We start from the raw sequence: 27,846 nt of genomic DNA, 5'->3' as shown, positions 1-27,846 counted from the left end.
GGCAATGCGACATTACTATCAATGGGGTTTAGTTTCTAAGTTTTTATCGAATCATCACTATCAATGCAGATTCTTACTATTTGCAATGTCAACGCGAGTCATTGGTGCACTGTGGTCAATTCTATCGAACGATGGGAGGTTCGAGTGTATGATTCTCTGTCACATGTTGAAGGGATCACACAACGTCGACAAGCTTCAATGAGGTACATAACTCGTTTGATGCCTAGATTGTTGCACACTGTGGGGTATTGGGATAACAATCCCAACAGGTTTGTCCATGCTGCTGATGCAGAGATGGCGTATGTGATGATGCCCCACAACCAGCAATTTGTGCAACAGGACAGCATTAGTTGTGGTGTGTATGCATGTGCTTACTTAGATCGTCTGGTATGTGGAAAACCGAAACGGGAACGGATGAGAACCAATAGGGATGTAGAAAAATATCGCTACATGGTAGCTGTTAGGATATGGGAATTGTGTACCCCAATTCCCGCTGCTTTGATTTGATTATCATTTTGTCATTGATTTGATTATCATTTTGTAATTGTCATTGATTTGATCATTTTGTTGGTGTTTTTGGGGTGAAACCGTGTACCGTGGCTCGAAACCGTGCACGAAACCGTGCACGGAAGAACTCGGAACCGTGTACCGCACACGGACAGACCCTAACCGTGTAACCGTACACGGTTGCGAGTTCTTCCGTGCACGGTTGCGTGCACGGTTTCGTGAAACTGTACACGGTTAGGGTCTAACCGTGTACAGAGCTCATTCAGCCCTTGTTCACCCCCAAAACCCCTGTTTTTCGAATTTTAAAGCAAGTTCAACAAATACCAACAACAAAATCAGACCCCAAACAACAAGTAAACATCCAACAACATTCCAACAATTATTTTGAAGATCAAAGATTCAAAATCACTCACGACCCAACATTTTGAGGACATGCATTCCTAGTGTGTGTTCCACTCCTACAAATGCCGCATTTCTTCTTTCGCCGCCTTCGTGCATCGGGTGGTTGCTCGACACCTTCCACCGGCACGTTCAAGTCCAATGGTCCCACTTGCGCTTTGCATCTCCGGGCATTGTGACCTCCACCCTTGCAACGTGAGCATACTTGAGGTCGAGAATTAGGAGTACCCGAATTAGGAGGACCCTCAACTGCTGAACGAGCCCTACTCAACTTCGGTCGTCCCGCATGGACCGTGATATCCGGGGGTTTCACAACATAGGCTGATATCTCATCGGGCACATTCCAATACGTAGGATGTGGAACGGGAACAATACGCTCCATATATGTGGCCAACAGCACGGATTGTTTGAAATATCCTCCAACAAAATCCGTGACTTGCAGTCCTGCACGCCTAATAAAATGCAAAGATCAAAAGATAAATTTACAAAAAATTAATTCAATATGCAAAATTTGTAATAAATGAGGTACCTAATAGCGGCACAAGCATGACGACACGGAATGTCATCCAGGTCGAACTGAGCACAACTACAAGTCCGATTCTCGAGATCGACAATGTAGAATGCATGATCATCCTCAATACTAAACATGTGCGTCGTCGTCCCTCGAACGGCCAATTGTCGACCCGCTTCGACAGCCACATGCAACTTTCCCTCTACTACCTCAGTCAACTCATGTGACCTCGATGCAGCCGAGATGCGTCGCCTATCGAACCATTTCTCCATAATAGCTCGATAGGTCTCGATCAATGAAGCAACCGGGAGGCGTCGTGCCCACAACAGTCTACTGTTCATCGTCTCGGCAGCATTCGACGTCATGAAGCTCGTGCGTCGTACAGGGCACTTGGACCTGGCCCATCTCTCCACACCAATAGTGTCGAGGCGTGTGTGCGCGTTGACTTTCAGTAATTGAAGCGCAGAAAAATACCTTTGAAAGTCGTCTGATCGATAGGAATATGCCGCTGCTTTGAAGACTGCAGCTACATGCTGCCCATAATGCGCGAGATTCTTCTGGATATGGTAATAGCACAACCCGTGAGGGACGTTCGGGTAGACACACTCCACAGCATTTCTGATGCTCTTGTGCTGATCAGACACAATCAAGAGATCATCCGGCTGACCAAAGCAAGTCCGCAGTCGGTGGAAGAACCAAGTCCAAGACTCGTCGTTCTCGATAGGACCAAGCCCAACTGCGAGAGGAAATATTGCTTCGTTCCCATCCTTTGTAACAGCGACGAACAAAATGCCGCCGTTCCTTCCCTTCAGATGGGTCCCGTCTACGACGATGACCGGCCTCAAGTAACCCTTCTCAAAGGCAGCCACGCTCTGTCCAAGTGCAACAAACATATGATGAAACTTGCCATCGTCCTTCATCTCAAGGTCGTATAATGTGCCGGGATTACTCATTCTCAGCATATACAAATACGATGGAAGCATCTGATACGAGTTCCCAAAATCACCATACGTCATCTCAATCGCGATGTTTCTTGCACGGAGAGCGAAGCTGTAATTGATCTCAATACCGAATAAGCGCTGCATCTCTGAAATCATCTCCTTCGGCTTCAAAACGACCCCCTCGCCTACCAATTTCCGTGCAAAATATCTTCCAACAACCCTCGCCGGAATCTGTCTCGGGGCAGTACGATTCAAATCCGTGTGGCAGGTATGATCCATCACCACCTTGATCACTCTCCAGATCGATGCACTCTGAACGGCTCGCAGCATGAACGGACAACCGTTGCCATGCTTGCAAACAAACCACAAACGGGTCGTACTGGAACGATGCACGGCGTACTCCACGTGATTCTCCATATGGTACAGGCCAACAGCGATTGCCAAATCATCCTTCGACCGGAATAGAGCCCCCACTGATAATATCCCGCTCTCCAATACGTTAGAATCCTCCCAACCTAATGCCGGCGCATCATCAAAATCGAGGACTGGAATCCCCCAGTCACGTGCCTCAAGCTGCTGAACTCCAACACGAGGCTCGACATCGGGCTGATCATCCGATGTGAAATTCTGAGGCCCTGTCTGTCTCCACGCTTCCTGTTCAGTCGACACTGAATCCAATATCTCTCTGCGTCGTATCGCCTCTTCTTCCTCATCCGAAGACTCGAACTCGTCTTCCTCCTCCTGCGACGATGAATCGTCCCTACTATCATCGTGTGTAGGGATACTTCTTCCAACGTCCGTCTCGATAGAAAACACAGTAGACCGATGTCCCTCATAATATACCCGCTCTTGAGTCTGAGGAACCGGAGCCGCAGATTGTTTGCCCTTCTCGATCACGTAAACAACGGGATATTTCTTATGCTCGGAAATCAGTCGGTTCAAATCCGAATCAGTCTTCAAAGCCACTTTTATTCTTCGCCCTTCGTCCGTGGTCGATGTGTAGAAAAGCATATAAGTGGATCGACCATCCTCGTTTAATTGATCGTGCACCTCTTGCATCAACTTCGCATGACAAAGGTCTTCCTTAGACATGTACACGACAACCTCATCGCCTCCTTCATACTCGGTTAATTTCCACTGACCACTGTGCCGTATAACGATTGCTTGAAACGACATCTGCTTCAAAACGACAAAAATACAACATTTAAATACACAAACAGGAAACCGTGTACCCCAATACATCAACTGAATATACAAACATGCTAACAATAACCTCAAAATCATATTCAACCCAACCGTGTACAGCAAATTCGACCACCGTGTACACAACCGTGTATACAGAAACCCTAACCGTGTACAGCAGAACACTAAGGGTTCAAAAATAAGGTAATTTGCGTACAGAGTGTTTTTTTATGCCGTTTTTTAGTCCAAAACATGTAATAAGTCATATATATAACATAATTATTGAAATAAACAACAAAAAATCACTAAAACTCAAACCGTGTACAACCGTGTACTCTAGAACACCAACCGTGTACAGCCGAAAATTAAAAAAAAATATGTATTTCACATACCTTATGTAATACAAGCCTTTAGATGATTTTTTTTTGAATTTTTGAGCAACCGTGTATGAGTCGTGTATGTGTATTGAGAGGATTTTCTTCTTCTTTCTTGTTCAAATGTCTGATGAATGAATATTTGGTTGGTATCCTTCATTAACTACCCACAGCAGCCGTGTACGGAGCATTTAATTTCGTGAATTTAAGGTTGTTTCCTTAACAAGTGTTTGAGTTGGTGTAAATGCACCCAACAACCATAATATCACATAAAATCACGCCATAAACGTGAATAGAGAGAGAGAGAATCAGATTTTGCTTATTTTTAAATCACATTTTAACGTGAGATCGGTTATTTTTAAATCAAAGAGAGAGAATCAGATTTTGATCACATAAATTCACGCCATAATGCCATAAGATATGGTTTGCTTACTCAGTTTTAATTTTAACGTGAATAGAGAGAGAGAGAATCAGATTTTGATTTTATTTGGTTATTTTTAAATCAAAAAAAAAGTAATATGTCACTATCATTCACTTTATTGACTTGTACTTATGTACTTTAGGTCAAATGTGCTACAAAACTTATTTATTTATGGGGTGTGATACAAAACTTATTTATTTTATCAAAAATGCTACTACTATGTATTGTCACTTAGAGAATTTGGTAGATAAATGGTTGCCAATTTTAAGTTGGTGTGTTGGTGGTTTTAGCAATTTGGAAGTAGAATTTTAATCTTGTAAAAATAATGAGTGGGAAAAAAGCAAATGGAATTTCCAATAGAATTTGCTTTTAATTTATTTTGTATTTTTTGCATTCTAAGAAATTTAATATTTTTTCGTACAAAAAGAAGAGAAATTTGATTTTTGTTGAATGAATGGATGATTGGACGTGATATTTTATATTGGGTTAGTTGCATGAAAATATATCAACTTTAGTCACTTTTTTATTCTACACATAATTTTTAAAAGGGGCAAAATGGAAAGTATCCTTTTTCAAAGACAAAAACAAAAATGTGCCCACCCTTTTCCAAACATACAAAATCTACCCATTTGAGACAATTATGCCCTTATGCACATTCCGGTGCATTGCTCGCACAAAAAGTGTCGAGTATGTCGAGCGTGTCGAGCAATATGCACTTCAACCTTTACACAAATGATTCTCTATAGTTCATTATCAATACAATTCCTCGTTCTCAATTGGAAATAGTCGGTAAAGACATTATCAGGCCCAACATGCTTCCGTAACACTTCAAAATAATTCAAAACATAAATCAACATTATACCTTTCGTCGACTGGTCACCTTCAAGAGTCAGTTCCCGTCACGTTTTACGCACCTTCTGCTCCCTGGCTTCGTCCAACCACGCACTCGCAAGAAATGGTTGCAACCTTCCTCATTCACTGTGTTTCGACGTCGAATATTTTGTTGATAAATGAAAAGAATTTTTTTTTACTAAACCGGATAGTTGAGCAAAAACAAAAAGCGTTTATAGAGGATTTATAAAATACTTAATTTATTTCATAAAATTCTCCCCAAGGGAGGAGACTAACTTGTTTAGCTACTCATTAGTAGCTAATTCTTGTATACATAAAATAAAAAGAAACTAAACTAGAATTGAAAAACTTTTGAAAACAGAAAATTAAAATTACAAAGATAAAATTCTAGAGAGAGAGTGTGGTGTGTGAAAGAGTTGTGAAATTTTTTCGATGATCACTTATCTCCAGAGCTTGGGTTTTATATAGAGGTTTGATACCCTCTATAATTGCTCGGTAGTTGGCCTTGAATTCCTTCTTTGTGGCCAGCTAACTTGGTTGGTGATGGCCACCTTCTTTTGTCGGCCATGATTGCCGACACTAGTTAGTGCCTTCACATGGAGTTGAACCTTCCTTTATCCTTTTGTGATAATGGTTGGTGAGGTCCAGCTGCTTTCTCTTTCGTTGGGTGGTGCTTTTCCTGGTCCCATCCTTCATTATTTCCTTAGTAATGCTGTGAGGGGCCAGCCTGCAACTTTTCCACCATCCTTTGTCTTCTTTTGATGAGTGGAATTCCTGTAGAATTACCCGCTTCGGTTAGTGGGTAGTTGGCCTGCATAATTATCCACCCACTTTCGTCGTTTCTCTTTTAGTGGGTGGTCCTCCTGTCTTGAGTCACATGACTCCATTTTCTTTGTCGGGCATCTTACTTTTTTGGTTCCCGAGGTGCTTGTCCATGTGGAGTCTTGTGCTCCTCATACTCATCCGCCCGGAACTTCTTCTTGTTAGGCTTTGGAAAGAAGCCTTTGCCGAACTCCGGTTCTTTCTGCGTGGGACACTCCGCGCAGATATGATCTACCCAATGGCCTAGATGAGCCATGTTGCAGAACTTGTGACAGGTTTCTTTACTTCCCGCTATCTTGTTTCGCCAGAGTGTCTGCCTCTTTTCTTCGAAGGCCTTCTCTGCGAAGCTTGTGGTTTTTCCTGTCATAGAATTTAACAAGAAAGATCCAAGTCCTGCATTATGAGAGAACTTGAATTGGTACTTTACTTTGTCCATCTCCGTGAGACAGACCCATAGTCCCCATGCACGTCTTGTGGAGATTTGATTCTCCGTAAAAGTGGTGACGATGGAGATCTGGTGATCTGGTGCCTTAATTCTGTTTAAGGCCTCCGTGTCGGGTCTCCGAAGCTTAATGAAATGAAAAGCTTCATGATTCCCTTTGCCTGCTGGTTCTGGAGCTGCACTAAGAAAATATAACTCCAGGACGTCTCCCCTGTTTAGAGACAGATTGTTCGACCAAGCATCATAGACTGTTTCTTGGATCCATCTTGGTAGACCCTTGATTTCGCTGAATGCTGGCGATATAGTATAAACTGAGGCTAGTGCCCCAAATTCATACCACTCCTTGACCTCCTGAGGATTGGCTCCAGTGGTCATCCATACACGAGGATATTTTCCTCTGACATCAACCCGGCAATAGTTCGGATTAAGTCCCTTTCTGGTATTAAGTTTCTCCCACCTGGATTGGTACATCTGCCAAACAGGAGAAATTTCAATAATGTTAATATCAATCTTAGATTTGCCCGTCAATGGCCTAAGACTGATCTCTACCTCTTTTACCCCAGAGGTGGAGGGTTGACATGTTGGTTCAGGCGGTGAAGCCTTAGCAACATCTTTTTCTTGAGGATCCGGCTTTGACACCTTAGCCTCAGAACTTGTGCTAGGGGTATTTGAATCCCCTGCTACAGGTAATCCGGCCTATACGGTAATGCCTGCTTCGATTATGGGAGCCATGATCTCGCGCATGAGCGGCTTGTGGGTTGCCTCATTAAGATTTAGCATCTTTTTGAAACATTCTCGTATACGGTTGGACACTTTGGATTCATCATCCGATTGTATCCTTCTTGCTTGTTTGACATGGTGTAAACACTCTTGCCATTCTTGTTGTAGCATCTCCAGGTTGTCCAGGAGCTGCCTCTGGTTTTCCATGATGGTGTCAACCTCAGTTGGCTCCATCCCTCGTTAAGAAATCTGCAAGAACATTTTCATCAGATTTCAAAATAACAATATTAAAATCATAATATTGGCACTCAGCTTGCCATCTTAGTAATCTAGCCTTTTCAGGCTTAGATTCTATTTTCTTGGTTAAGAAAGCTTTAACATTAGTGTTATCAACTTTCAAAACGAATTTCTTCGCAAGTAAGAATAGCGGCCATTTTTTGAACACCTTTCTAACTGCATAGAACTCCTTTTCGTTGATGTGCCATCGCACAGCTTCATTGTCGGAAAAGAGACCGCTACAGTATCTGCATGGTTCTTCTCCATAAGGGGTGATCTTTGTGAGCACGGCTGCCCACCAGGAATCACTCGCGTCGGTGTAGAGGACCAGGTCATCCTCGTCTTGAGGTATTGAAAGTTTTGGGAGATTTTTGCAAATTTCCTTCAACTTCTTTATACCCTCTCGATGCTCCTCCTTCCATATGAATGGAACATCTTTCTTCAGTAGTGGGCTAAAGACTTTTCTATGTGCTGCAAGGTTTTTGATAAACATCCCTGCAAAATTGACAACTCCGAGAAAACTTTGGAGCTGCTTCTTCTCCTTGAGATCTTCCGGAAAATTATGGACTTTTTCCACAATATGGTCTTGTAGAATTATTCCAGATTCATCGATCTCAATTCCCAGAAATTCCATCTTCTGGGTGGCTATGACTGCCTTCTTTTCCGACAACACTAGTCCTTCTTGTTGACAAACATCCGCAAAGATCTCCAGATGCCTGACATGTTCATGAATGTTCTTTGATGCAATAAGAATGTCATCAATATAAACAAACATAAACGAAGAATAATCCTTAAAGAGATTATCCATCTTCCTTTGGAATATCTGAGGCGCGTTGGCTAACCCCATTGGCATGACATTCCAGACATAATGTCCCTGTGGAGTTGAGAAGGCTGTGAACTTCTTACTCCCTTTCTCCATGCGAATCTGGTAGGAACTTGATTTGCAATCGAACTTTGAGAATACCCTTGCACTTCTGATGCAGCTGATAAGGTGTTCTCTGCTTGGGATGAAATATCCGTCAAACTCAAGAATATCATTAATCCCTTTGTAATTAATGACCAATCTTGGCTTTCCTCGCTTGATCTCCCCATGATTTCTCACCAGAAATCCAGGACTGCTATAAGGCGAATTCCCTGGTTCGATCAACTTCAAATCAAGGTGTTCCTTGATTATACTCCTCATATCCTGCTGATCTTGAGTGTTCATCAAGATAGGTCTGAACCTTACGAACTCATGCTCCTTTCCAGTTTTAACTTTCAAGGAAGCTTCGAGCTGGTTCTTGTCCCACCATGCCAAAGGATTCTCGTGGTAACACTTCTGGATTCTCCTTTTGACGTCGGCTATGGACACTTGTTTTTCTTCCTTGATATCTTTGTGTGATATCAGGGAGACTTTGAGGATTTGAGTTTCTTCCTCGGAGAGATCTGGGAATCCCTTGATTCTGCATTTGAGCAGAACATCTCTGAATCTCCGTTGATCCTTCATTTGTGGTCTCCGGAGTCTGCCATCATCACCACACTTGCTGCTAAATTTTAATGGCATCGAGCGATTAAAAGCTCCTTCGAGCCTTTGCACAATGATCTTGTGGTCACAATTGGTTGTGAACACCAGCCTCCTGGCCTCATTGTCCTGTGTATACCGCTTAAAGTTTTGTAGAAAATTATTTCCAAATAATATATCTGCTCCGGTATCATGGAAATATATCGGTGGAGTCTTGACCTTGTACCAAGGTGTCTGCCCTGCGCCGCCGATCAATATTTCCGTTTGTTTTACTCCTTTTGATAGGAGCAAAATCTTTTTGGAGAAATCCCTTCCCGCAATTCGAGGCAGTTCTTCTTCAACTTCTGCTGGAAAGACTCCTCGTTTTGCCGTACAGATTCCTGCTCCTGAATCCACATAAGCAGCAAAATATTCTGCTTTGAATTTCTCATATAACATCCCTACAGAGATGTATATAGAGAATGGACTTGTCATTGGATCATCAATCTTTTATTTCCGATTGTGATCTCCATTCCACCTGCTCTCCATGACCATGGCTGATAGCTGCCAAGAAAATTGCGTCCTAAGATAAGAACGTCAGCTTCTTGTCCGGCTTGTCCCTCGACTTGGATTTCAAAGCCTCCGACCATCAATAATCCGATGTATCGGTTGCTTTCTGGATTCGCCAGATAATACAATGTATCACAAGGAAACTGATTTTTCCTTTCAGTTGTATTAAATCTTGTGGAAACCCTTCTCCATCCTTCGGGACATTTGAGCTTGACTCTCATGTCTGGAACTGGTGTTTCCTGAATCGCCCTTCTCTCATAGGAATGAGAGAAACTCCTTGTTATAGGCCCTGAAGTTAGCCTATCTCCCTGGAATGATAGCCTTGGTGCTCCCAATCTAAGACTTTGATTGTGGTTTAGCACCTGCTTGTCTCCTACTTCGATATCAATTTCCCTGATCTGGGGAATTTTCACTCGGTTCGGATTGACTGCCTTGGCTACTTCTTTGAATATTTCTGGTACTTCAATGAATTCCTTTCCCAGAAATAATTCTGTATGATGGGAATTTGATAGGGCATACGAGACTTGATATGTCAGAGAGTATGGCCTATTTTCTCTCGTCATAAGATCCTTTCTCTTGTAATCCTGATAAAGTGTCAGGGCTCGGCTGAAGGATGAATCTTGTAGATTATAAGCGATTTGTGGATAAAGCTCGGTTATAATCTTCTTGGCATAGAGATTGCCTGAGAAAGCTCCAAGAACTGAATCTTTGGCATCTCTTATCCTCTTGTCGCAGAGTGCAACATCAATCGGTTGATCTGTCCCGGGTGAGAGGGCAGATTTGATTACCAACTGAATTGCTCCGATATGAATCCATTTCATCGTACTAGCGACTTGTGGCTTCATTCTTTTGAGATCCCGCCGGATGTCTTCGGCTGGAACAAGTTGGATCTCCACCTGGTTGCTTGTTATCTCTATTGGAAGTGCCAATTCTCGACTGGTAACGTCGAAATAAACATGATGCCTCCTTTTGAATGGACTCAAGCTATGTAAAACTTGATTCATTCTTACACTAGAAAACCCTTGGTATGTTTGTACCTCTTCGGTTTCCTTCTTGAGTTTTTTCACGAGCTTTTTCACCACCTCTTCTTGTGGAATCAGAAAATGGCTGGTAAATCCTTTCTGATCCTCCGTCTGAGTGTGGAAAACCTCGTTCTCTTCTTTAGTCTGACTCGTCTCCGGTTGATCCATCGGTCAAATCCGAATCTTCAGAGCTAAAGACTTCTTCTTGCTCGTATATACTCTCGTCAGAGGATATATCTTTGAACTGATACACGAGTATCAATTCCTGGTGGTAGAGGGCGTCTTCGATATCTGGTGTGGATTCAAATTTCCTTATCCCTCTTTTCTCGTTGTCTGGGCAATTGGTAGAAATATGCCCCTTTGCACCGCATGTCCAGCAATTACAATCTTTGAAACTTTCATTTGTTTCGGCTTGGGTGCGCCTGAAAGTTTTTCTTGCCGGGATTCATTTTTGGGATGAAAATCGGCTCCTTGCTGGTCCGCTCCGTTGTCCTGATTTGTAGGAGCGTGCCTTCTGTCTTGTCCACATAGTCATTGGCTTCCAAGGACTCCTTCTTGATCTTTTTTCATAGGGCTGGTACCTATGTTTCTTTCTGCTCTTCCGTTGATACAGCAACTCAGCTCCAATCTCTGTTGAAAGATCAATGTTGTCGCACATCAATGGAGATCTTTTGTTGAGTCTCCTCAATTTCTTGAGATTTCTCTGGTCCGCCGCCTTCTGGCACCATTCGGACAGCTTCCTGTGGACATATGACATCCTTCTTGACGCACTATCAAGAGGATAATCTCCCGGTGATACGTACTCATTGATGAGCATCTCTCTCCATGGACTTGGAAACTTTGTGAAGAATAGGTCCATGGCAGTTTGATCATCGATTACCCCCATATGGGCATATAGGGTGTATAGGCGCAAAAATTCATTGAGAGCTTTTGGCTCTAGTACCACCAATCTTAGATTGTAAAGTGCCTGTCGATATTTTTTGCGCTTTTCCTCGGCTGATCCTTCAAAAAAACCCATTCCAAGAAAATGGACTTTAATCTGTTGGGTAGCCCCCTCAAGAATTTCTGAAACTGATGTTTTGGTAAACAGCTCATTCTTCCCCTCGGTTGCCGCATTATCCCAGAATTGTTTTGCCATGCCTGCAAAACTTGCCTCGAAGATTTTGACAAACTCCTCTTTGTCATAGTCTATCGTGGCAATTACGATCTTCATTGCTGAAGCCCATTCGTCGATGAGTCCTTCCCAATCTTTGAAACTGGCTTCATCGAGGTTGAGAATCAATCCGTATGGATGGATTGGTTCAAGTGTGGCCTTTCCTACAGGAGTATCCCGCATCTGAGGCCTGCGTCGTCTGGTTCGTTGATATTGGCTCGAATCTTCTTGAGCCCCACCTTTCTTTGACGACTCTGCTTGTTGATGTTCAGCTTTGGGCACCTCTCCTCCTTGGTTCATCTTTAGATCAACCATATTGAGGTTAGCAAAAGATTCTGCTAACTCTTATAGATCTTCTAATCCAATTCGATCAGGGTTATTCATGTTGTTTCCCTTTCACGAATCGAATTATTTCCTCTGGCTGCAACTCCTTGGGTGCTGCATTGAGTGGTCGTGGATACGTCGGGTCCTTGGACCATTTATTCCGAATTTTTCTGGAACATGGTTTTCGTCGTTCGATGTCCTCCACCTTCTTCTTGATATCACACAAGAGGTTTAGAATTTCCTCTTGTTTGAGTGATATTTTGCTCATTTCCATCGGTAGTTCATACAGTTTGACACCGTAATATTCCACCGTTCTTTGAATCTCCCGCAAATTGGCGTTGTCGGAAGAGCTTGGCTCGATCTTTTGGTAGCTTGGATAAACTACTCCCGCATTGTCCTTCTGTTCCATCAAATATGATATTGATGATGGTTGGCTCTGGCTCGTCTGTGTGTCGATTTGGCCTCGGCATTCTCCAATAGGGCATCAAGATGCTCCTGGATGTTCGTAATGATCTCACGAATAGTCTCTTCGTCTTCGGTAATGTTGAGCATAAGTGCTCGCCAATACCATCGTAATTCACCCATTAGGTGACTAGCCTCTCTTTTCAAATTTTGGAAAGATATCCTGTATACAAGACATCTCGGACATTCGTCCGGATCCATTCCAAATCTTATGGAGTCTCCTCACACATAGGTCAATCCCAAAGGTAAATTATAAAATAAATTAAACATAGTATAATTCCTCTATAAAAACCCGCTCTGATACCAATTTTAGAAGCGCGGATTAATGTATATAATGAAGTAAAGAGAATACCCAAATTACTTGTCCAATAGCAAAATTGGAGTGACAATAGCAGTTTGGACAAAGCAATGTTAAAGGTGGAAATAGCCAAAGGATAAAGTTGTCCTAAGTGGGTACATTTTGTATGTTTTAAAATAGGTGGGTACATTTTAGGTTTTGTTTATGAAAATGGGTATTTTCAACCATTAACCCTTTTTAAAACTTACATTTTTTAATCATGAACTTTGCATTTGTTTCAAATTTTCCTTAAAATTGAGCTCCGGCCATTTTGATGCTGAGATGGCACCTATGTGGCAGCCGGAACTCGAAAATGTGTCATTTAAACAGTCGGAAGCTTGCAGACGTGGGCGCACCGGCGATCATGCAAAACGACGTTGCTTGACGTCGTTTTGAAAAAAAAAAAGTTAAATCTGCAAAAACCAAAATGCAAATCCCCAACCGGCAACCACCACAACATCAGCGCCGGAGCTCAGCGATACTCTTCTCACTCCCAGAACACAGAGCAGCTGCCTATTCTTTTTAATTTCTGGCAAGGTTTCCGTCACACCCATCATCGTCACAGCAGGCAAAACATCCCTGCAATGGCAGAGCAAGAGGAAAGAGAAATCCCTGCCTCCATTGACGAGCCACACAAACTCGAGATCCCGACTCGTCGAGTCAAGAACATCATGAAATTCGAATTGGTTTTCTCCTCTCCTCCTGCAAAAATCCCACCAGCGTCGCCCTCACGCTGAATGAATCAACCACCAACACCGCTGGAATTCTGGCGAAGGGCACCACCCCTTAGCCTCCACCTTTCTCCCTCTCGATTCTCTCTCTCCGAAATTAAACTCACACGCCCACACTAATACGACGCACAGTTCACGCCGCTGATCCCCATTTTCTTCTCCTTTGATGGCAGAGAGCGCCGTCGCTGATTCCATCTGAAGCTCCGCTGCAAATCTGCAAACCCCTAGGTCTGCAAATCCAAGAGATCCGCAAAATCCTAGATCTGAAAATTGTGGAGGAAAGATGGTGGGTGGCGGAAGTAAGGGAATCAGCCCCTCCGCCCATCATCCTCGACGGGTGGGAGAAGGCGAGAGGCATTTCTACAGTACCTTGGTGGCGGTGAAGAAGTTGGGAAGAAGTTGAGAGAGAAACACAATATTAAACCGACGTCGTTTCTGTGCCACGTCGTTTTAATTAATGACGTGTTACATACGCGTGGCATATTTAAAGACACGTTAGCTTTCCGGCTGTCGGACTTCAATTTTAAGGAAAATTTGGAACAAATGCAAAGTTTCATGATTAAAAATGTAAATTTCAAAAGTCATGTAAAAGAATGAAAAAATGACTAAAGTTCTCATGTATTTTCATGCAATTAATCCTTTTATATTTTGTGCGAATATGTAATAGTACTGCTAGTTATTAGTTATTGTTAATAAACTAGTAAGTGACCCGTTGAAATTCGACGGGATCTATTAAAATATAAATTTGTGAAATTATTAATGCATTTTTTGTTTCATGAATTATTTTTCACACAAATAGAGAATTTAATAAACTTATTTTAAAGTAAAAAATTATAATATTTATTTGAAATTGACCTAATTTAAATGTCTTATAAAATTTATATGTAAGCAGAGTTTCGATCAAAAAAATATTAAATGAGAAATTGGAACAATTATTTGAAACATATCTATATTGGATGTTTGTAGTTGAAACCAATAATTAAAAAATACGAAAAAAATTAAATAATATCATTAATGACTTAAACTTTAAAAGTTCGAATAAATTAGTATTAAAGTTGCAGTTAACTCATAATCTATCGAAAATTTCATCATATAACACGTTAGTTGTTGCGTCTTGCATATGACCTTTTTTTTAATGACTTTTGAGACTGCCACGTAGAATTGTCCATAACTAAGAATAGGTTTCAGCATGTATAATCCTACATTTGAAAGAGATTGTCCATGACTTTTATTTATTGTCGACATAGCAAAACAAACACTCATAGGGAATTGCCTTTACTGGAACCGAATTGAAAATTTAGTGAAATGCGATGAAATCGTAATCATTCTAGCTATAGAAAACTTATTACGCTCATTTTTTCCTGAAATGAGTTTCCATTCACTTACGTGTTCCCCAAGTTGAGTTACTATCAGCCTGGTGCCATTGCAAAGCTCATTAGATTGATCATATTTTTGAGAAGCGTGATTATACATTCCTCTTTCAATTTAATCTCACGATTTGACAATCCTGGACACTTGATCGTGTTGAGATATTCAACCGAGAATACCTGTTCATCGGGCTCAATTTGTCCATCTTCTTTGCAAATACTGTCTGAACTTAGATAAACCCTTTATTTGATAGACATTAGAGACAAGACGTAATCATTTATCGTATCAATCATCTCATTAATTAGTGGGGACCAAGATAGCTCTATTCTTAAATATTTATGTATCAAATGCATTATTAATTACGTTATGGATATAAATAAATTTTTCTTGATTTTTGGAATATTAATATAATGATTTTTAAATATTTCATAGTTTGTAGATATTTAATGATTTTTGTATATGGAAACTGATTAAAATTTAGAAAAAGAAAAAGAATGAATGAGAATTGAGGAAAATTAGAATGAAGGACGTCACATAAGATAGAATTTATTTTGTTGAACTATTAATATATTGATTTTTAGATATTTAATAGTTTTTAATATATTATAATTTTTAGATATGAAAATAATAAAAATTTAGAAAAAAAAGAAGAAGAATGAATTAGAATTGAGGAAAATTAGAATGGAGTAATTGGAATGAATGAGAATTTATAATCTGTCATCTTCATAAATGAATATTACCGGATAGTACATCAGAAGATAGAAATGACTAAATTCATTCAACCATATAAGTTCACCAGTGCTCTTTTCAACAATGGAATCAATTTATTTATATTTGAAGGAAAAAATGTTAACAATTGAATTTAATAGTTATTATATACATATATATATATATAGGGAAGAGTTTGTTGGAAACTTAATGAAATATCCTAATCCTAGTTTTGATAATACCAAAATCAATAGGTTTCACTTGTAATAGACTAGAACTGTTCGAACTCAAGTGTTAGAGTTCTTTTCTAGTTTAGCTGCTGTTCTGAACACTGAAGACTGAAGTTGCCGACTGTTGACGATTTAAGGCAGAATCAAATATTGATATTTGACTAACCAGTCCAAGAATTAGTTACAATTGATTATTTAACGCGAGCCACATGGATTCAACGAACTGGTACTAAAGTCAAGTATCAGTTAAACATTCTTCCTCGGACTGAAGCTCTAAAGCTTAAAGGAAGCCACGCACTCCAGAAGTACAGCCACATTAAATGCAGAGATTTCGAGGATCGTCCTTTCTCTACAGAGCCATCCTTTTTGGTGATTACCTTTTTCAGAGATGTCCAATCTCCTGCTCTCAAAGTAGCCGTTCTCACCAAACAAAGGAACCTCGAAGATTGAAGCCTCAGCAAAGTTAAAATCTATCTCCAACGGATGAATTCTTGAAGACCATTTCAGCTAACAGATCTATTCAAGACCTCTCCTATAAATAGAGCTCGAGGATCACTTCAATCTTCACCGATTCAACTACATAAGCTGAAACGCTACCGAATTCGTCACTCAGCAATTCAAAGCCATTCCAAAGTTTGAATCGAAGAAGAGAATCACAAAGCCAAAAATCAGTCACTGCTGATTACATACATTCTCTCATAACATAGGAAAATATTGTATATCCAAAGCCTAGGTATAACTGATTACAGAGAACCTGTTCTTTGTAATCTAGTTGGCAAGTTTTCGAACCTCTTTTCAATGGCCCGAATTGAGAGTTTAAGTTGTAAGGAGTTCAGACCAGTGTTCTGACTCCAAGAGATCTTAGTCTTTGCGGAAAGGCATAGTTTTGTCTCAGTGAAGCTAAGAGTGAGAAATCCAACCCAGTGTGTTGGTACTGAAAATTAGATCTTCGGTTGATTAGGTTTGCTGTGCACCCGTAAGCACAAGCCCAATGAAGTTGCCAGTCTGATCAACTGACCATGGATGTAGGAAGTGTTTTCCGAACCACGTAAAAATCCCTTTGTTGTTTATCGCTTTCAGTATTTATCTTTGTTATCTGTGCACAAACGTTTTATCAACTGAAACTGATTAATAGCAAAGTGAAACATAAACTTTGACAACTTGTTTAATCACAAAGGCTATTTCGAAAGAAAAGTTTTCCGCTGCCAGTAATATTAGTTGAACTGATAAATCTTCGGATAGTCAGTGAGATTCATATTACTCCATTGTTTTACAAACTCGACTGAAGCCTAACGTGTATCAGTTAAAGTCTTTGACGTAACTGATAACTCCTTACTGAAGAGTATTCAGTATCAGTCGCCAACCTAAGCCTTGCTAAACTCTTTTAACTGAAAAAGGTTGTGTCAGTTTGTTTTCGTTTGAAAAATAGCCTATGGATGTATTCTTCCCCCCCCCCCCCCTCATACACCTATTCGAGACCCCAAGAGACCTAACAGAGTTCAATTAAAAACCATTTTTATTGTAAGAACTTAGAACTAAATTAATTATTTTTCCATCTTAATGGATATGATTAAATCCTATTCCAAAGGTTGTTTTTTTTTTTTTTTGTAAATTTAATAATTAAGAAAACTTATCTAATTTTGCATTTTGTGATCAACTTTATTGCGATTTTTAAGGGATTTATAGTCTTTTTCTATAGTAGTTTTTTATTCCTAATATACAGTAGGTATTAGAGGTAAATTAAAATATATATTGATCAAAGATATAGATTAGTTCTACATTCTTATCTTAAGGATAGTTTTTATTTTAACTCAATTGAAGTATTTTAGGGAATATATATATATATATATATATATTAAAGCAAAATAAATCCTATCCTACATGGCATCGTATAATCACTCCATTCTAATTTTCCTCAATTCTCATTCATTCTTATTTTTTTCTAGATTTTAATCAATTTCTATATCTAAAACCCATTAAAAATCTAAAAGTCATGATATATTTAAAAATTAAATATCTAAAAAATCATTATATAAATATTTCAACAAAATAAATTTTATCTTATGTGGCATCGTATTATCACTACATTCTAATTTTCCTTAGTTCTCATTCATTCTTATTTTAAATAGAATTAATAACATCAAAGTCATATATATTAAAGTAAATCATGTACGTTTTAAATTGAAATTGCAAAGTTGGATATCATAAAGTATAATATTACAATAATCATTACAACCTCAAAATTACAAATACTTTTGTATTTTCTATTTTTCGTGTAAGGAAATAAATAAAATTTTATTGATCAATGGAATATTAGTATAATATTTTTTAGATATTCAATAGTTTTTAGATATATAATGAGAAAAATTATAATGGAGTGATAATACGACGTCACGTAGGATAAAATTTATTTTGTTGAAATATTTATATAATGATTTTTTAGATATTTAGTTTTTAAATATATCATGACTTTTAGATTTTTAATGGATTTTAGATATAAAAATTGATTAAAATCTAGAAAAAAATAAGAATGAAGAATGAATGAGAATTGAGGAAAATTAAAATGGAGTGATTATACGATGCTACGTGGGATAAGATTTATTTTGCTTTAATATATATAGATTAATGTTACTACATTTTACCTCAGCTGAAGCTGATGGGCCATTATAATTGGAAAAGGTGCAAGTATAGGCCCAACATATAAGTTTGATGTTATGCATGCCAAACAGCCGATGGTATATTTCCAACATTGGACTTTAATAAAATTCAATTTTAAGTGATGAAGACTTTCTTTGTTATTAGAGAAATCTATGGTATAATTTCCACCTGTACCTTTCTCAATGAAAAAAAGGGTACATGGCTATTCGGATTGAATTATCTTTTCCACAATTTAGTGTGTTTTATTGTGTATCATTCCTAATTTCTCTATTTTATAATTATTTATTTTAATAATAAAAAATAATATTATATTATAAATTCTAATTAATATTTATTAAAAAGATTATATATCCTAACTTTGAATTAGTTAACTCAAATAATCTATTATTAATTCAAATTAATATAAAAAAATAAGTATAAACCATAACTGAATGAGTGAATCCTTATTAATTTCTCCCTTCGTCCCAATTTTTAGTATACATATTTTTATTTTAATCAGTCTCACATTTTAATATACATTTCTATTTTTAGTAAAAAAAGGTGAGATCCTTACTTCACTTTATTATTTTAACATTCACATAAAAGGTGATACCCTTATTTCACTCACAACAAACCCAACTACTTTATTAAAATCCGTGTCATTCTTAATTTGATACTAAAAATTGGAACGTAGAGAATATCTTTTTATTATATTAAAGCATAATAAATTAAAATTGAAGAAAATATAATTAAAAATTATAATAAATTAAACGTGATACACACTGAGACACACTAAATTGTGGGATCAAAGATCTCATCCCATACTATTATATCAACGAGAATATATTTACCAACAAAATAATTGTGACTGAAATAATCTAAACTCTAAAATCTTGTATTCCCCCCCCCCCCCCCCCCCCCCCCCCCCGCAAAAAAAATAAGGTTCTCCTATTTCTTATGTTGGACTTAGACCACTGAGATAATAATCATTCTCTAGTCTCCAGTTTCTAATTAACTACTTTAGTTTGTTGATGAAATACGTACACCATTCATTACAAAAAAACGCGTGATTACTGACCAAAATTACCGACGACAGAGGAGGAGACCCGTATTTTTTAAAATATCGGCGGAAATGCCAGCGGCAACCGTGCCGCTGGTGATCACCGGCGGTATCATCGCCGGTAAACAAGATCGCCGCCGCTAATATATATTAATTTTTTTTAATAATACTGGCGCGACATAAGCCGCCAGTGATTAGCGATGAGACACGACGCCGTGGGTAAATTTGATGCGGGTCGGCGATTACCAGCGGCCCATGTCGCCGGTAATTTTTAAAGCCCAAAAACGAGCAGAATGCCCTAGCAGCAGCACACACCAGCCTCTCTCTCTCTCTCTCTCATTTCAGCCCTGCCCCCGACTCGCCATCGCTGCCGCTCCGCTGCTGACCACTACTGTACGCTCTCGCCATTTTATTTAATTTATTCACTATTATTTTTGTTAGGTTAAAATTGATTTATTTTAGATTAATTTAAGTATGAATTTGTTCACTATTGTTTTAATTAATTTATTTAAGTATGAATTTATTCACTACCGTACTTGATTGATTTATTTAAATTATTCATTGTTGTTTTAATTTAAATATGAATTTGTTATATTAATTTATTTATTTTAGATAATTTTGTTAGATTAAGTATGATTAAGTAAATTTTAAATAAATTTGTTAAATTAATATAAGGAAAAGGTGCAGATTGGCCCCCCGAAGTAGTAGCGTATAACCCCTCTTACTCACTATGTGTGAAACTAAACCCTTGAACTCCGAGAAAAGGGTGCAAATTCCCCCCTCTGACCTAACGCCATTAAGTGTCCGTTAACGTTTGCGTTTAATTGCACCATCTACTTCAGGGGTGGATCTGCACCTTTTTTTTTTTTTTTATAATTTCAGCAACCCACCTCCGGCATCAACTTAACCGCCCCCCGTACTCGTCGGCTCCAACTTACACTTTGTCAGCTCGCACGCGCCCAATCTCTTGGTTGTCAACTGTCCACCGCTTATATACAGCAACGCCAAGAGATTGGGCGCGTGCGAGCTGACAAGGGGTGCAAGTCAGAATCGATGAGTACGGGGGTGGTTAAGTTGATGCCGGAGGTGGGTTGGTGAAATTATAAAATAAAAATAAAAAATTAAGGTGCAGATCCACCCCTGAAGTAGAGGGTGCAATTAAACCCAAACGTTAACGGACACTTAACGGCGTTAGGTCAGAGGGGGGAATTTGCACTATTTTCTCGGAGTTCAGGGGTTTAGTTGCACACACAGTGAGTAAGAGGAGTTATACGCTATAGGGGCTACTACTTCGGGGGCCAATCTGCACCTTTTCCCATTAATATATTGATATGTGTTTAGGATGAAATGATATGCTACTATATTGTGGGATAGATTTAATCAATTTCTTAAGGATATTCTTTCTTTGGGATAGAAATTGATTACTTAATCTTCTCCCAACAAATGATTGTTTTTAATTTGATTATTGTATTTTTTATTGCTTATTTTATATTGTATTGCTTAAACAATTGGGGGGCGGGTAGACTTAGTTGTTGAGTCGATCACTCGGGAGTTACAATAGTGGGGTTATGCTGCCGAAATTTCGTTTGATTCAAGTTATTTATGATATTTTATTTATTTTTTTCAATTAGAATTTACAAGAATGAGTGATAATCGTATGTAGATGTACGCGAGATACAATGATCGTTATGGATTTAAAACGGGACTTGAGGGTTTCCTTGAGTATGCGATAAATCAAACAACGTACACAGATGAAGTAGGTAACATTAGGTGCCCGTGTAGGAAGTGTAAGAATGTAGCCTTTTTATCTGTACATACAGTCAAAGAACATGTTACTAGGCGTGAATTTCTCCACAATTACACAACATGGGTTTATCACGGGGAAGCACCAGTGAATATGCTGCCAGAACATACTACAATGGATGATGATGATGAGTCATGCAGTAACTACCAAAGGATGGTGTATGATCATGCTGGACTTAATAATTACCAAGATCTTCCAAATCTCGAGGAGCCGCTCAATCCTAACGCTCAACATTTATGTTTTCTTGAACTATTTATTTCATGTTTTGGAACAACATTGTATTTACCTCGTTCTCCATCCCCTATTTATTGTGACTGTATAATTAAGTCGAAAAATATATGTACTTAAAAAAAAAGGTAACCTAGATTGAATTCAACGTATGCAATTGAATTCAAAATACATTACAAATACCAAATTAAAATACTTATGGTGTATAAACTAGATTGAATAATAATAATAATAATAATAATAATAATAATAATAATAATAATAATAATAATAATAATATATAAATAAATAAATAAATAAATAAATAAATAAATAAATATTTTTTCGACATAAAAATACGAACGGAAACGAGACCGATCCGTAATTAACGACATCTCTTGGATATCATGACATATTCTAAGGTTATGAATGTATAATATTGTATATTGAAATGGAGTTTAAATGAATTAATAGGTACTAGATATATCAATAATACGAGTGTTCTTTACTGGTAAAATTCCAGCAAAACTCCGCCGATCGACGACGATTTTCAACGGCGGCGGTGCCACCGTTATTTACCGGAGGCTGCCATTTGCCGCCGGTATTCGAGACAACGACGGGCGATACATTGGCGGCGAGGGGCCGCCGGTAATGCCGTTGGTGTCGGAATTTCCGGCGGGATAGCTATGATTACCGGTGGCAATTATAATTGCCGATTTTTTTGTAGTGACCATGAAAAAAACATAGGAAAAAACTTGTGTATATGGCATGAACGGTCTAATTAGCTAGGGTTTATCAATCTCTAATTAAAATTTATTAACCTTCAATTAAGATAGTATTAATTAATTTTAATTATAATATTGTAATCACAATTAAAATTTAGTACATGCATTAAAAGTGTGTCTAAAAAACATGTACTGCTGATACAAGGAGACGACCATTCAAAATTTAGAATACATTTCATATCAGCAAATGCTCGCAATTTACAAAGATCCCTCAAAAAATTAGGGAGAAGCAATTACCAAAACGAAAAATTCTCTACACATCCATTTTACTTTCAAAAGTTACATTTCCCTTCTCATAATTTTGGAAATAAATAGTAATTCAAAAACGTGTTTGTAAATCAAAATGGACGCCACCATATTTGCACCTCTCCTAGCGCGCCACGTCACTGCAGCGAAGCACCTACATGTGCTTTTATACATGCCTCCGCCGCCGGCCCGCAGTCAACAGAGGTGAGCGTTGCGGGCGTCTATGAACGTCAAATATCGGAGAAACACGTGTCAGTATGTCGGACGTGGGATTCCATTATTCGTCTGTTTGTTTGCCGCCCGTCACGGTGAACACCGAGTAGACAGGCCTATGGTCTGAAAATCTTGATTCGCTCCTAAAATAACACATTTGCTGAAGCCCTTCGCCTTTCCACATAATTCTATCACACCTGTCATTTTACAAATTAATCAAGTGAGATTAATAGTATTATTTAATTTTCATAACAAGAAGTACATAAGATGGTAATATAATATGACGCATATTTAAAAATAGGAGATGAAATGCGTTTTGAAATAGAGGAATTCGAGTGCATGCACTAACCAGGCAGGTGTTCGACGCTTCTCTTTGGGCGAGGAGGTTTGGGAAGCATATGTGTCCGAATTTGCGATGTATTTATAGGTTGGAGCAAAATATATTTCCCCTTCTTCCCACCCTTGGAATACTCGCCCCGCTTTTTGTTCCAATCTTAACTGCAAAAATGAACCAACCATGTATATTAGTATTATACTCTCTTTTTCATATGTAAAATCATTTTAACAATCGTGAAAATACACTACTATATAAACATAATTTCACAATAAAAAATTATATATACCTGATCTTTCTGGAGAAGCGCTTGCCAGTCATTCCTTTCAAGTTGTTGGTATGTATCATCGCCACACACAGATGCAAGCCGATAATTCAAGTCCCCGAGCCAAATTATCTTGCTACATATATAAAAGAGGTTAAGTGGAGATCCTTTTCTATATGTATCAATCATGTTTTACTTATATGTATATGATGTAACATTATACATAACAGTGAAGTGAAAAATTGTACTCACTCATGGTCTAAAATGTTATGAGGGACTGAATGTGAGAATCTTGTTCGCTTCAAAATCTCCATAACGTCCAAATTTCTTCTAGTTTCAGCTCCCTCTTTCTCTCCGGATGCAAGGTGAGTACACACGAAGCAAAATGTGGTTCGTTGCAGCCTCATGCTGATAGATACCGATCCCTAGAAGCGAATACCAACCAAAATATAAATAAACATATATGTAATCAAATGAGAAACGAGAATGAATATGGAATGGAACGGAACATACCTTATTTCCTAGGTATCCCATGATGCCTGTCCCAACACACGAAACCTTCAAACTACTAATTTGGTGATTCAAGTCCTCACGAACCCACACGCACAAAAACAGGCCTACCATCTGCTTGCTGGCAGCCAAACAATACTTCTGATGTTTCGTGGGACTAGGTGAATCGTCTTCACTCGAACTCGAACTCGAGCTCAAACTCAAAATGTCATCGAAATAATTATCATGATCGGTCACTGTTAGAGAGCGTTTGGATGCGGGATTAACTGAATCGCCGTTTAAAGAGTGGCGGATTAGGGAAAGCCACTTTGCAGCCGGGCTATAGTCCTCTTGGCCTAACACATTGCCAGCATTTAGAGGTACAATCTCTTGGAACCTAAACCATATATAACAAATTAAAATTAAGATCGGTTTGATTGATGATACGTATATGATATTAATGTGAATGAATACGTACCCGAGTACATAAATGTCGGCCGGTGTTTTGGTCTTTAACCAATCATCTATGTTTAGATCGTCTTCTGGAGTCTTGCCTCCTACATTCCATGTCCCAACAAACATCCTACAAAATCCAAATTAAAACATTTAAATTTCTAAACTTAAAGACCGATTTATCACTCAAAGACACCTTTTCTTCTCAAATATTTCTAAATATTGCTCGATATTCTATAGTTGAAGACCGAATTCATATGATGCCAACGTGCACTGTTTTTTTTTTCAAAATAAAATAAATTGACGTGCACTATCCAATTTTAATCATTTTTTTTACCATATTAAAACGTCCATGATTATTATGGTATGAACGTGATCTGATAATTATTCGGAAGAAATTTTATAATCTTTTAAATAAGCCCGCGATCATAGAAAAATTTAATACCCAATTACGTATAAAACTAAAATGATTAAAACTATATGCTTCGACCAATCATATATTATAAAATGATTTCTCAATTTGTATTTAATGTGTGTATAACATTATAATATTTACAACCTTAAAAAAAACATTACTATAATATTCACGGATAATGACAATAAAGATGCATGCATAACGCCCACGCGCGGAAGAAGACATATATAGAGATAGTCTGCCTAATTTTTGAATCACACGATGACTTTATATTTATATTCTGGTACACTAATGCAAATTATGTGCATAACATTAATTAACATCTTATTCATGAAAAACATATTAACCAAAGAACTACGATATATAATATTCTTAATCAATCAATAAATATAATTCTTTAATTATGACAACCAATAGGAGAAAAAAAATATCTAAGGCTGATGTTATCCCGTACCTGAGGTCAAGATCAGTAGAGACAGGTGGCACAAGCTGGTCAAATCCTGGGCGCTCAATTTCGTCGCTCGTTTCCATCAACCACTCCTCTATAACACAATCAGATTAAGCCTTTATTAATTACGAGATTAACGACTCATTAAGCTACACACCAAAAGAAGAAGAAAATAAAAAATAAAAATAAAAATCCCACTTTCCATCGTCTAATATCTACTCAACTTTGCTTCATAAATCACAACCGTCCAACCTAATCACGCCTAAGCAAACCATATTAATTTTTTAATTTGGATCATGCAATATATCTTAAAAGTAAATCAACTTTCTACCAGAAAAGATAAAAAATAAAATAATAGTAGCCGGCACAGCCGGTATTTACCTGATAATTCCTCCGGCACGACGGTGGAAGGCCCATCGTCGGAGCAACACTTCAAACTCCTCTGAAGAAAAGCTGAAAATTTTACGAATATCTGATTTAATATTATGCCAAAAATTTTAAGTCTAATATTGGAGAATATGTGCATTTTTATGTTTTTAATTCATTCATAGACTTATATTAAATCTCATACCTTTTGTGTCATAATCTGAGTCAAATTCATCCGATCCACCCTTTAAATTCAACCATTTTCTGGCCACCGTTTTCGGCCACGAGTTGGACTGCAAGAAAAAAAAAATCTTGTATTATTTCACTAAAGCACATTTTTGAACTGCAAACAGATAAAAAATTATTTATTACAATATAAACTGTAACATCGCATAAGCTAGTATCATTGGAATAGAAGATGAGGATATATAGATTTCATGTTATAGGAATTCGACTATAATTACCTTGAGAAATTTTCCTTCTTGTCTCATTGCGGAAATTGAGCGAAACCAAATGGGGCTAAGCTAGCTTCTGATGCAAAGATCGACAAGAAATAGATATATAAATGAGAATTAAGATATTTATAGAGAAATTCATTTTATAATGATAGTGTGTATGTATAGGAATTGATTGGTGTGGATGAAAGTCCATTGAAGCAAACAAGTGGGGTGTCGGAGTTTGAGCATATTATTTGTTATTACATATAATGATATAAACATTGAGCATTGACAAATAGGTTTGTTTTCAGTGATGTCAAACACTGAATTGTTTAGACTTGTGGCATAAAACAAGTGTTTTGTGGAGTTCTCAACGCTGAATAAAAAAGAACCCAGTTGCAGGAGAAATGGAGACAGCATATAAAATAGAGAGAGATGGAACTTACATGCACATAATTATTTATATACACTATATAGGTCAAACACAAAGTTTAATTTATCATGTTACAATTTCGTAATCCGTATTTTACGGAGATCAAGAGAGAGTAAGGAACAAATAAACTAGAAGAAACAGGCAAGAAAGATTGTGATTCAAATTACTCAAAAAAACAAAAAAATAAAAATTACTCAAAAACTAACAACAAATCTATAAAAGGTGCAAAATATACATGGAATCATGGGAGAAAAAAAAAGCTACCTAGTAGGTTCGTCGCTGATCTAATTTGAAAATTGTAAATAATAAAACGGATGAAAATTTTGAAAGATCCAGAAATATAGAATTTGAGAGATCTATATAAAGATTTTTTACTAGCTACTTTATAAAGAGAAAAAAAGGAAAGAGAAAAACAGATATGTGAGCTAAAAAACCATGTCCCACATGAAGTGGGAGTCAACGGCATTGCAGGCGATTGATGAAATCAAAAAGAGGAATCTGAGTGATACTTACATGAAAAAGTAAAGAGAGAGAAGAATTGGTGTTTAAGCTGCCGTATTTCCTTTCCAAAAGCGTTTCTGTTGCAGAGAAAATAGGGATAGAAAAGAGAGAAGTTGAGAGAGAGAGAGAGGGCGCTCCTCGGAGAAACAAAAAAAAGCGGCAGTTTGGTTCTAGATTTATACAGAGTTCACAATTGGTTGTCTCTGTGTCGAGAAGAGAGAGAGAGGGAGAGATACAAGGAAGACTTCACAAACATCCAAGTGTCCGTCTCTGCGTGTAGAGAGAGAGAGAGAGGACATATTAGTACAGGAGAAATGATTGAAGGGGCATTATAGTCACTGTAACGGCAAAAGTGCAATGGAAGTGGTTTTCACGGTGACATGGATACGTGTAATTGGTTTCCTGGATACTGTAGTTTTTCTATTTTGCTTTTCTGGAGTCAAAGACCAGACAAGAAATTTATGAATTAATCCAGGAATTTATTCAATAATACTATATTTTCTATTATAAAATACTTCACACCGTAAAAAGAGTCTTAGCAAAGAGTGATACGAATTTTAATAAAATTAATTTAGTATATCGTGACGGTAGAAAATAATTTTCCTTAGAATAATGGTTTATAAGTAAATAATGATGATATAAAAGTGGTGGCTATATATGATAAAATAGATAAATAAGTTGATATATTGAGAATAATATGTGGACTATTTTTCTAGGATTAAACCCCAATAGTTCGAGGAACATCAACTACTCATATTGAAAATCTCCTTTAATGTAGAATACATTAAATTATGATTTCGTGGCGATTGATCATTGTTTTAAATATAGCTTCAATAAAAAACAACTACTACTACCACAAGTTTGAGGAGATTGTGGCCATAATAATTAATTTTCTCAAAATTCAGTACATAAGAAAAATAA

At 37.8% G+C, this 27,846-nt stretch overlaps 2 protein-coding genes across 6 annotated transcripts; both read right to left on the bottom strand.

The window, feature by feature from the left end:
• Positions 1-836: 836 nt before the first annotated feature.
• Positions 837-4,027, bottom strand: LOC131016746 (uncharacterized). Of its 2 annotated transcripts, XM_057945464.1 has the most exons (3): positions 3,933-4,027; positions 1,436-3,534; positions 837-1,358 (listed from the first exon to the last, which is right to left on the bottom strand). In XM_057945464.1, the coding sequence occupies exons 2-3, from the start codon at positions 3,532-3,534 to the stop codon at positions 917-919; spliced, it is 2,541 nt and encodes an 846-aa protein (XP_057801447.1). In that variant the 5' UTR covers positions 3,933-4,027; the 3' UTR covers positions 837-916. The 2 variants fall into 2 exon arrangements, with proteins under 2 accessions (XP_057801447.1, XP_057801446.1); XM_057945463.1 differs by lacking the exon at positions 3,933-4,027 and having other exon boundaries at positions 1,436-3,653.
• An 18,449-nt stretch (positions 4,028-22,476) lies between these two features.
• On the bottom strand, positions 22,477-27,219 carry LOC131016745 (type I inositol polyphosphate 5-phosphatase 8-like). 4 transcript variants are annotated; one of them, XM_057945461.1, is made up of 11 exons: positions 26,938-27,219; positions 26,019-26,085; positions 25,760-25,847; positions 25,570-25,641; positions 25,195-25,282; positions 24,351-24,455; positions 23,897-24,269; positions 23,636-23,808; positions 23,408-23,519; positions 23,134-23,282; positions 22,477-22,981 (listed from the first exon to the last, which is right to left on the bottom strand). In XM_057945461.1, the coding sequence occupies exons 2-11, from the start codon at positions 26,043-26,045 to the stop codon at positions 22,849-22,851; spliced, it is 1,320 nt and encodes a 439-aa protein (XP_057801444.1). In that variant the 5' UTR covers positions 26,046-26,085; positions 26,938-27,219; the 3' UTR covers positions 22,477-22,848. The 4 variants fall into 4 exon arrangements, with proteins under 4 accessions (XP_057801444.1, XP_057801445.1, XP_057801442.1 ...); XM_057945462.1 differs by having other exon boundaries at positions 26,019-26,082; positions 26,938-27,211; XM_057945459.1 differs by having other exon boundaries at positions 23,897-24,455; positions 26,938-27,215.
• Between the last annotated feature and the right edge of the window lie 627 nt (positions 27,220-27,846).

The sequence above is a fragment of the Salvia miltiorrhiza genome, chromosome 3 (assembly GCF_028751815.1).
Source record: "Salvia miltiorrhiza cultivar Shanhuang (shh) chromosome 3, IMPLAD_Smil_shh, whole genome shotgun sequence".
NCBI classification, from domain to species: domain Eukaryota; kingdom Viridiplantae; phylum Streptophyta; class Magnoliopsida; order Lamiales; family Lamiaceae; genus Salvia; species Salvia miltiorrhiza.
Note: the sequence above shows the minus strand (reverse complement) of the source record. Positions and strands in the feature narration are given on the sequence as shown.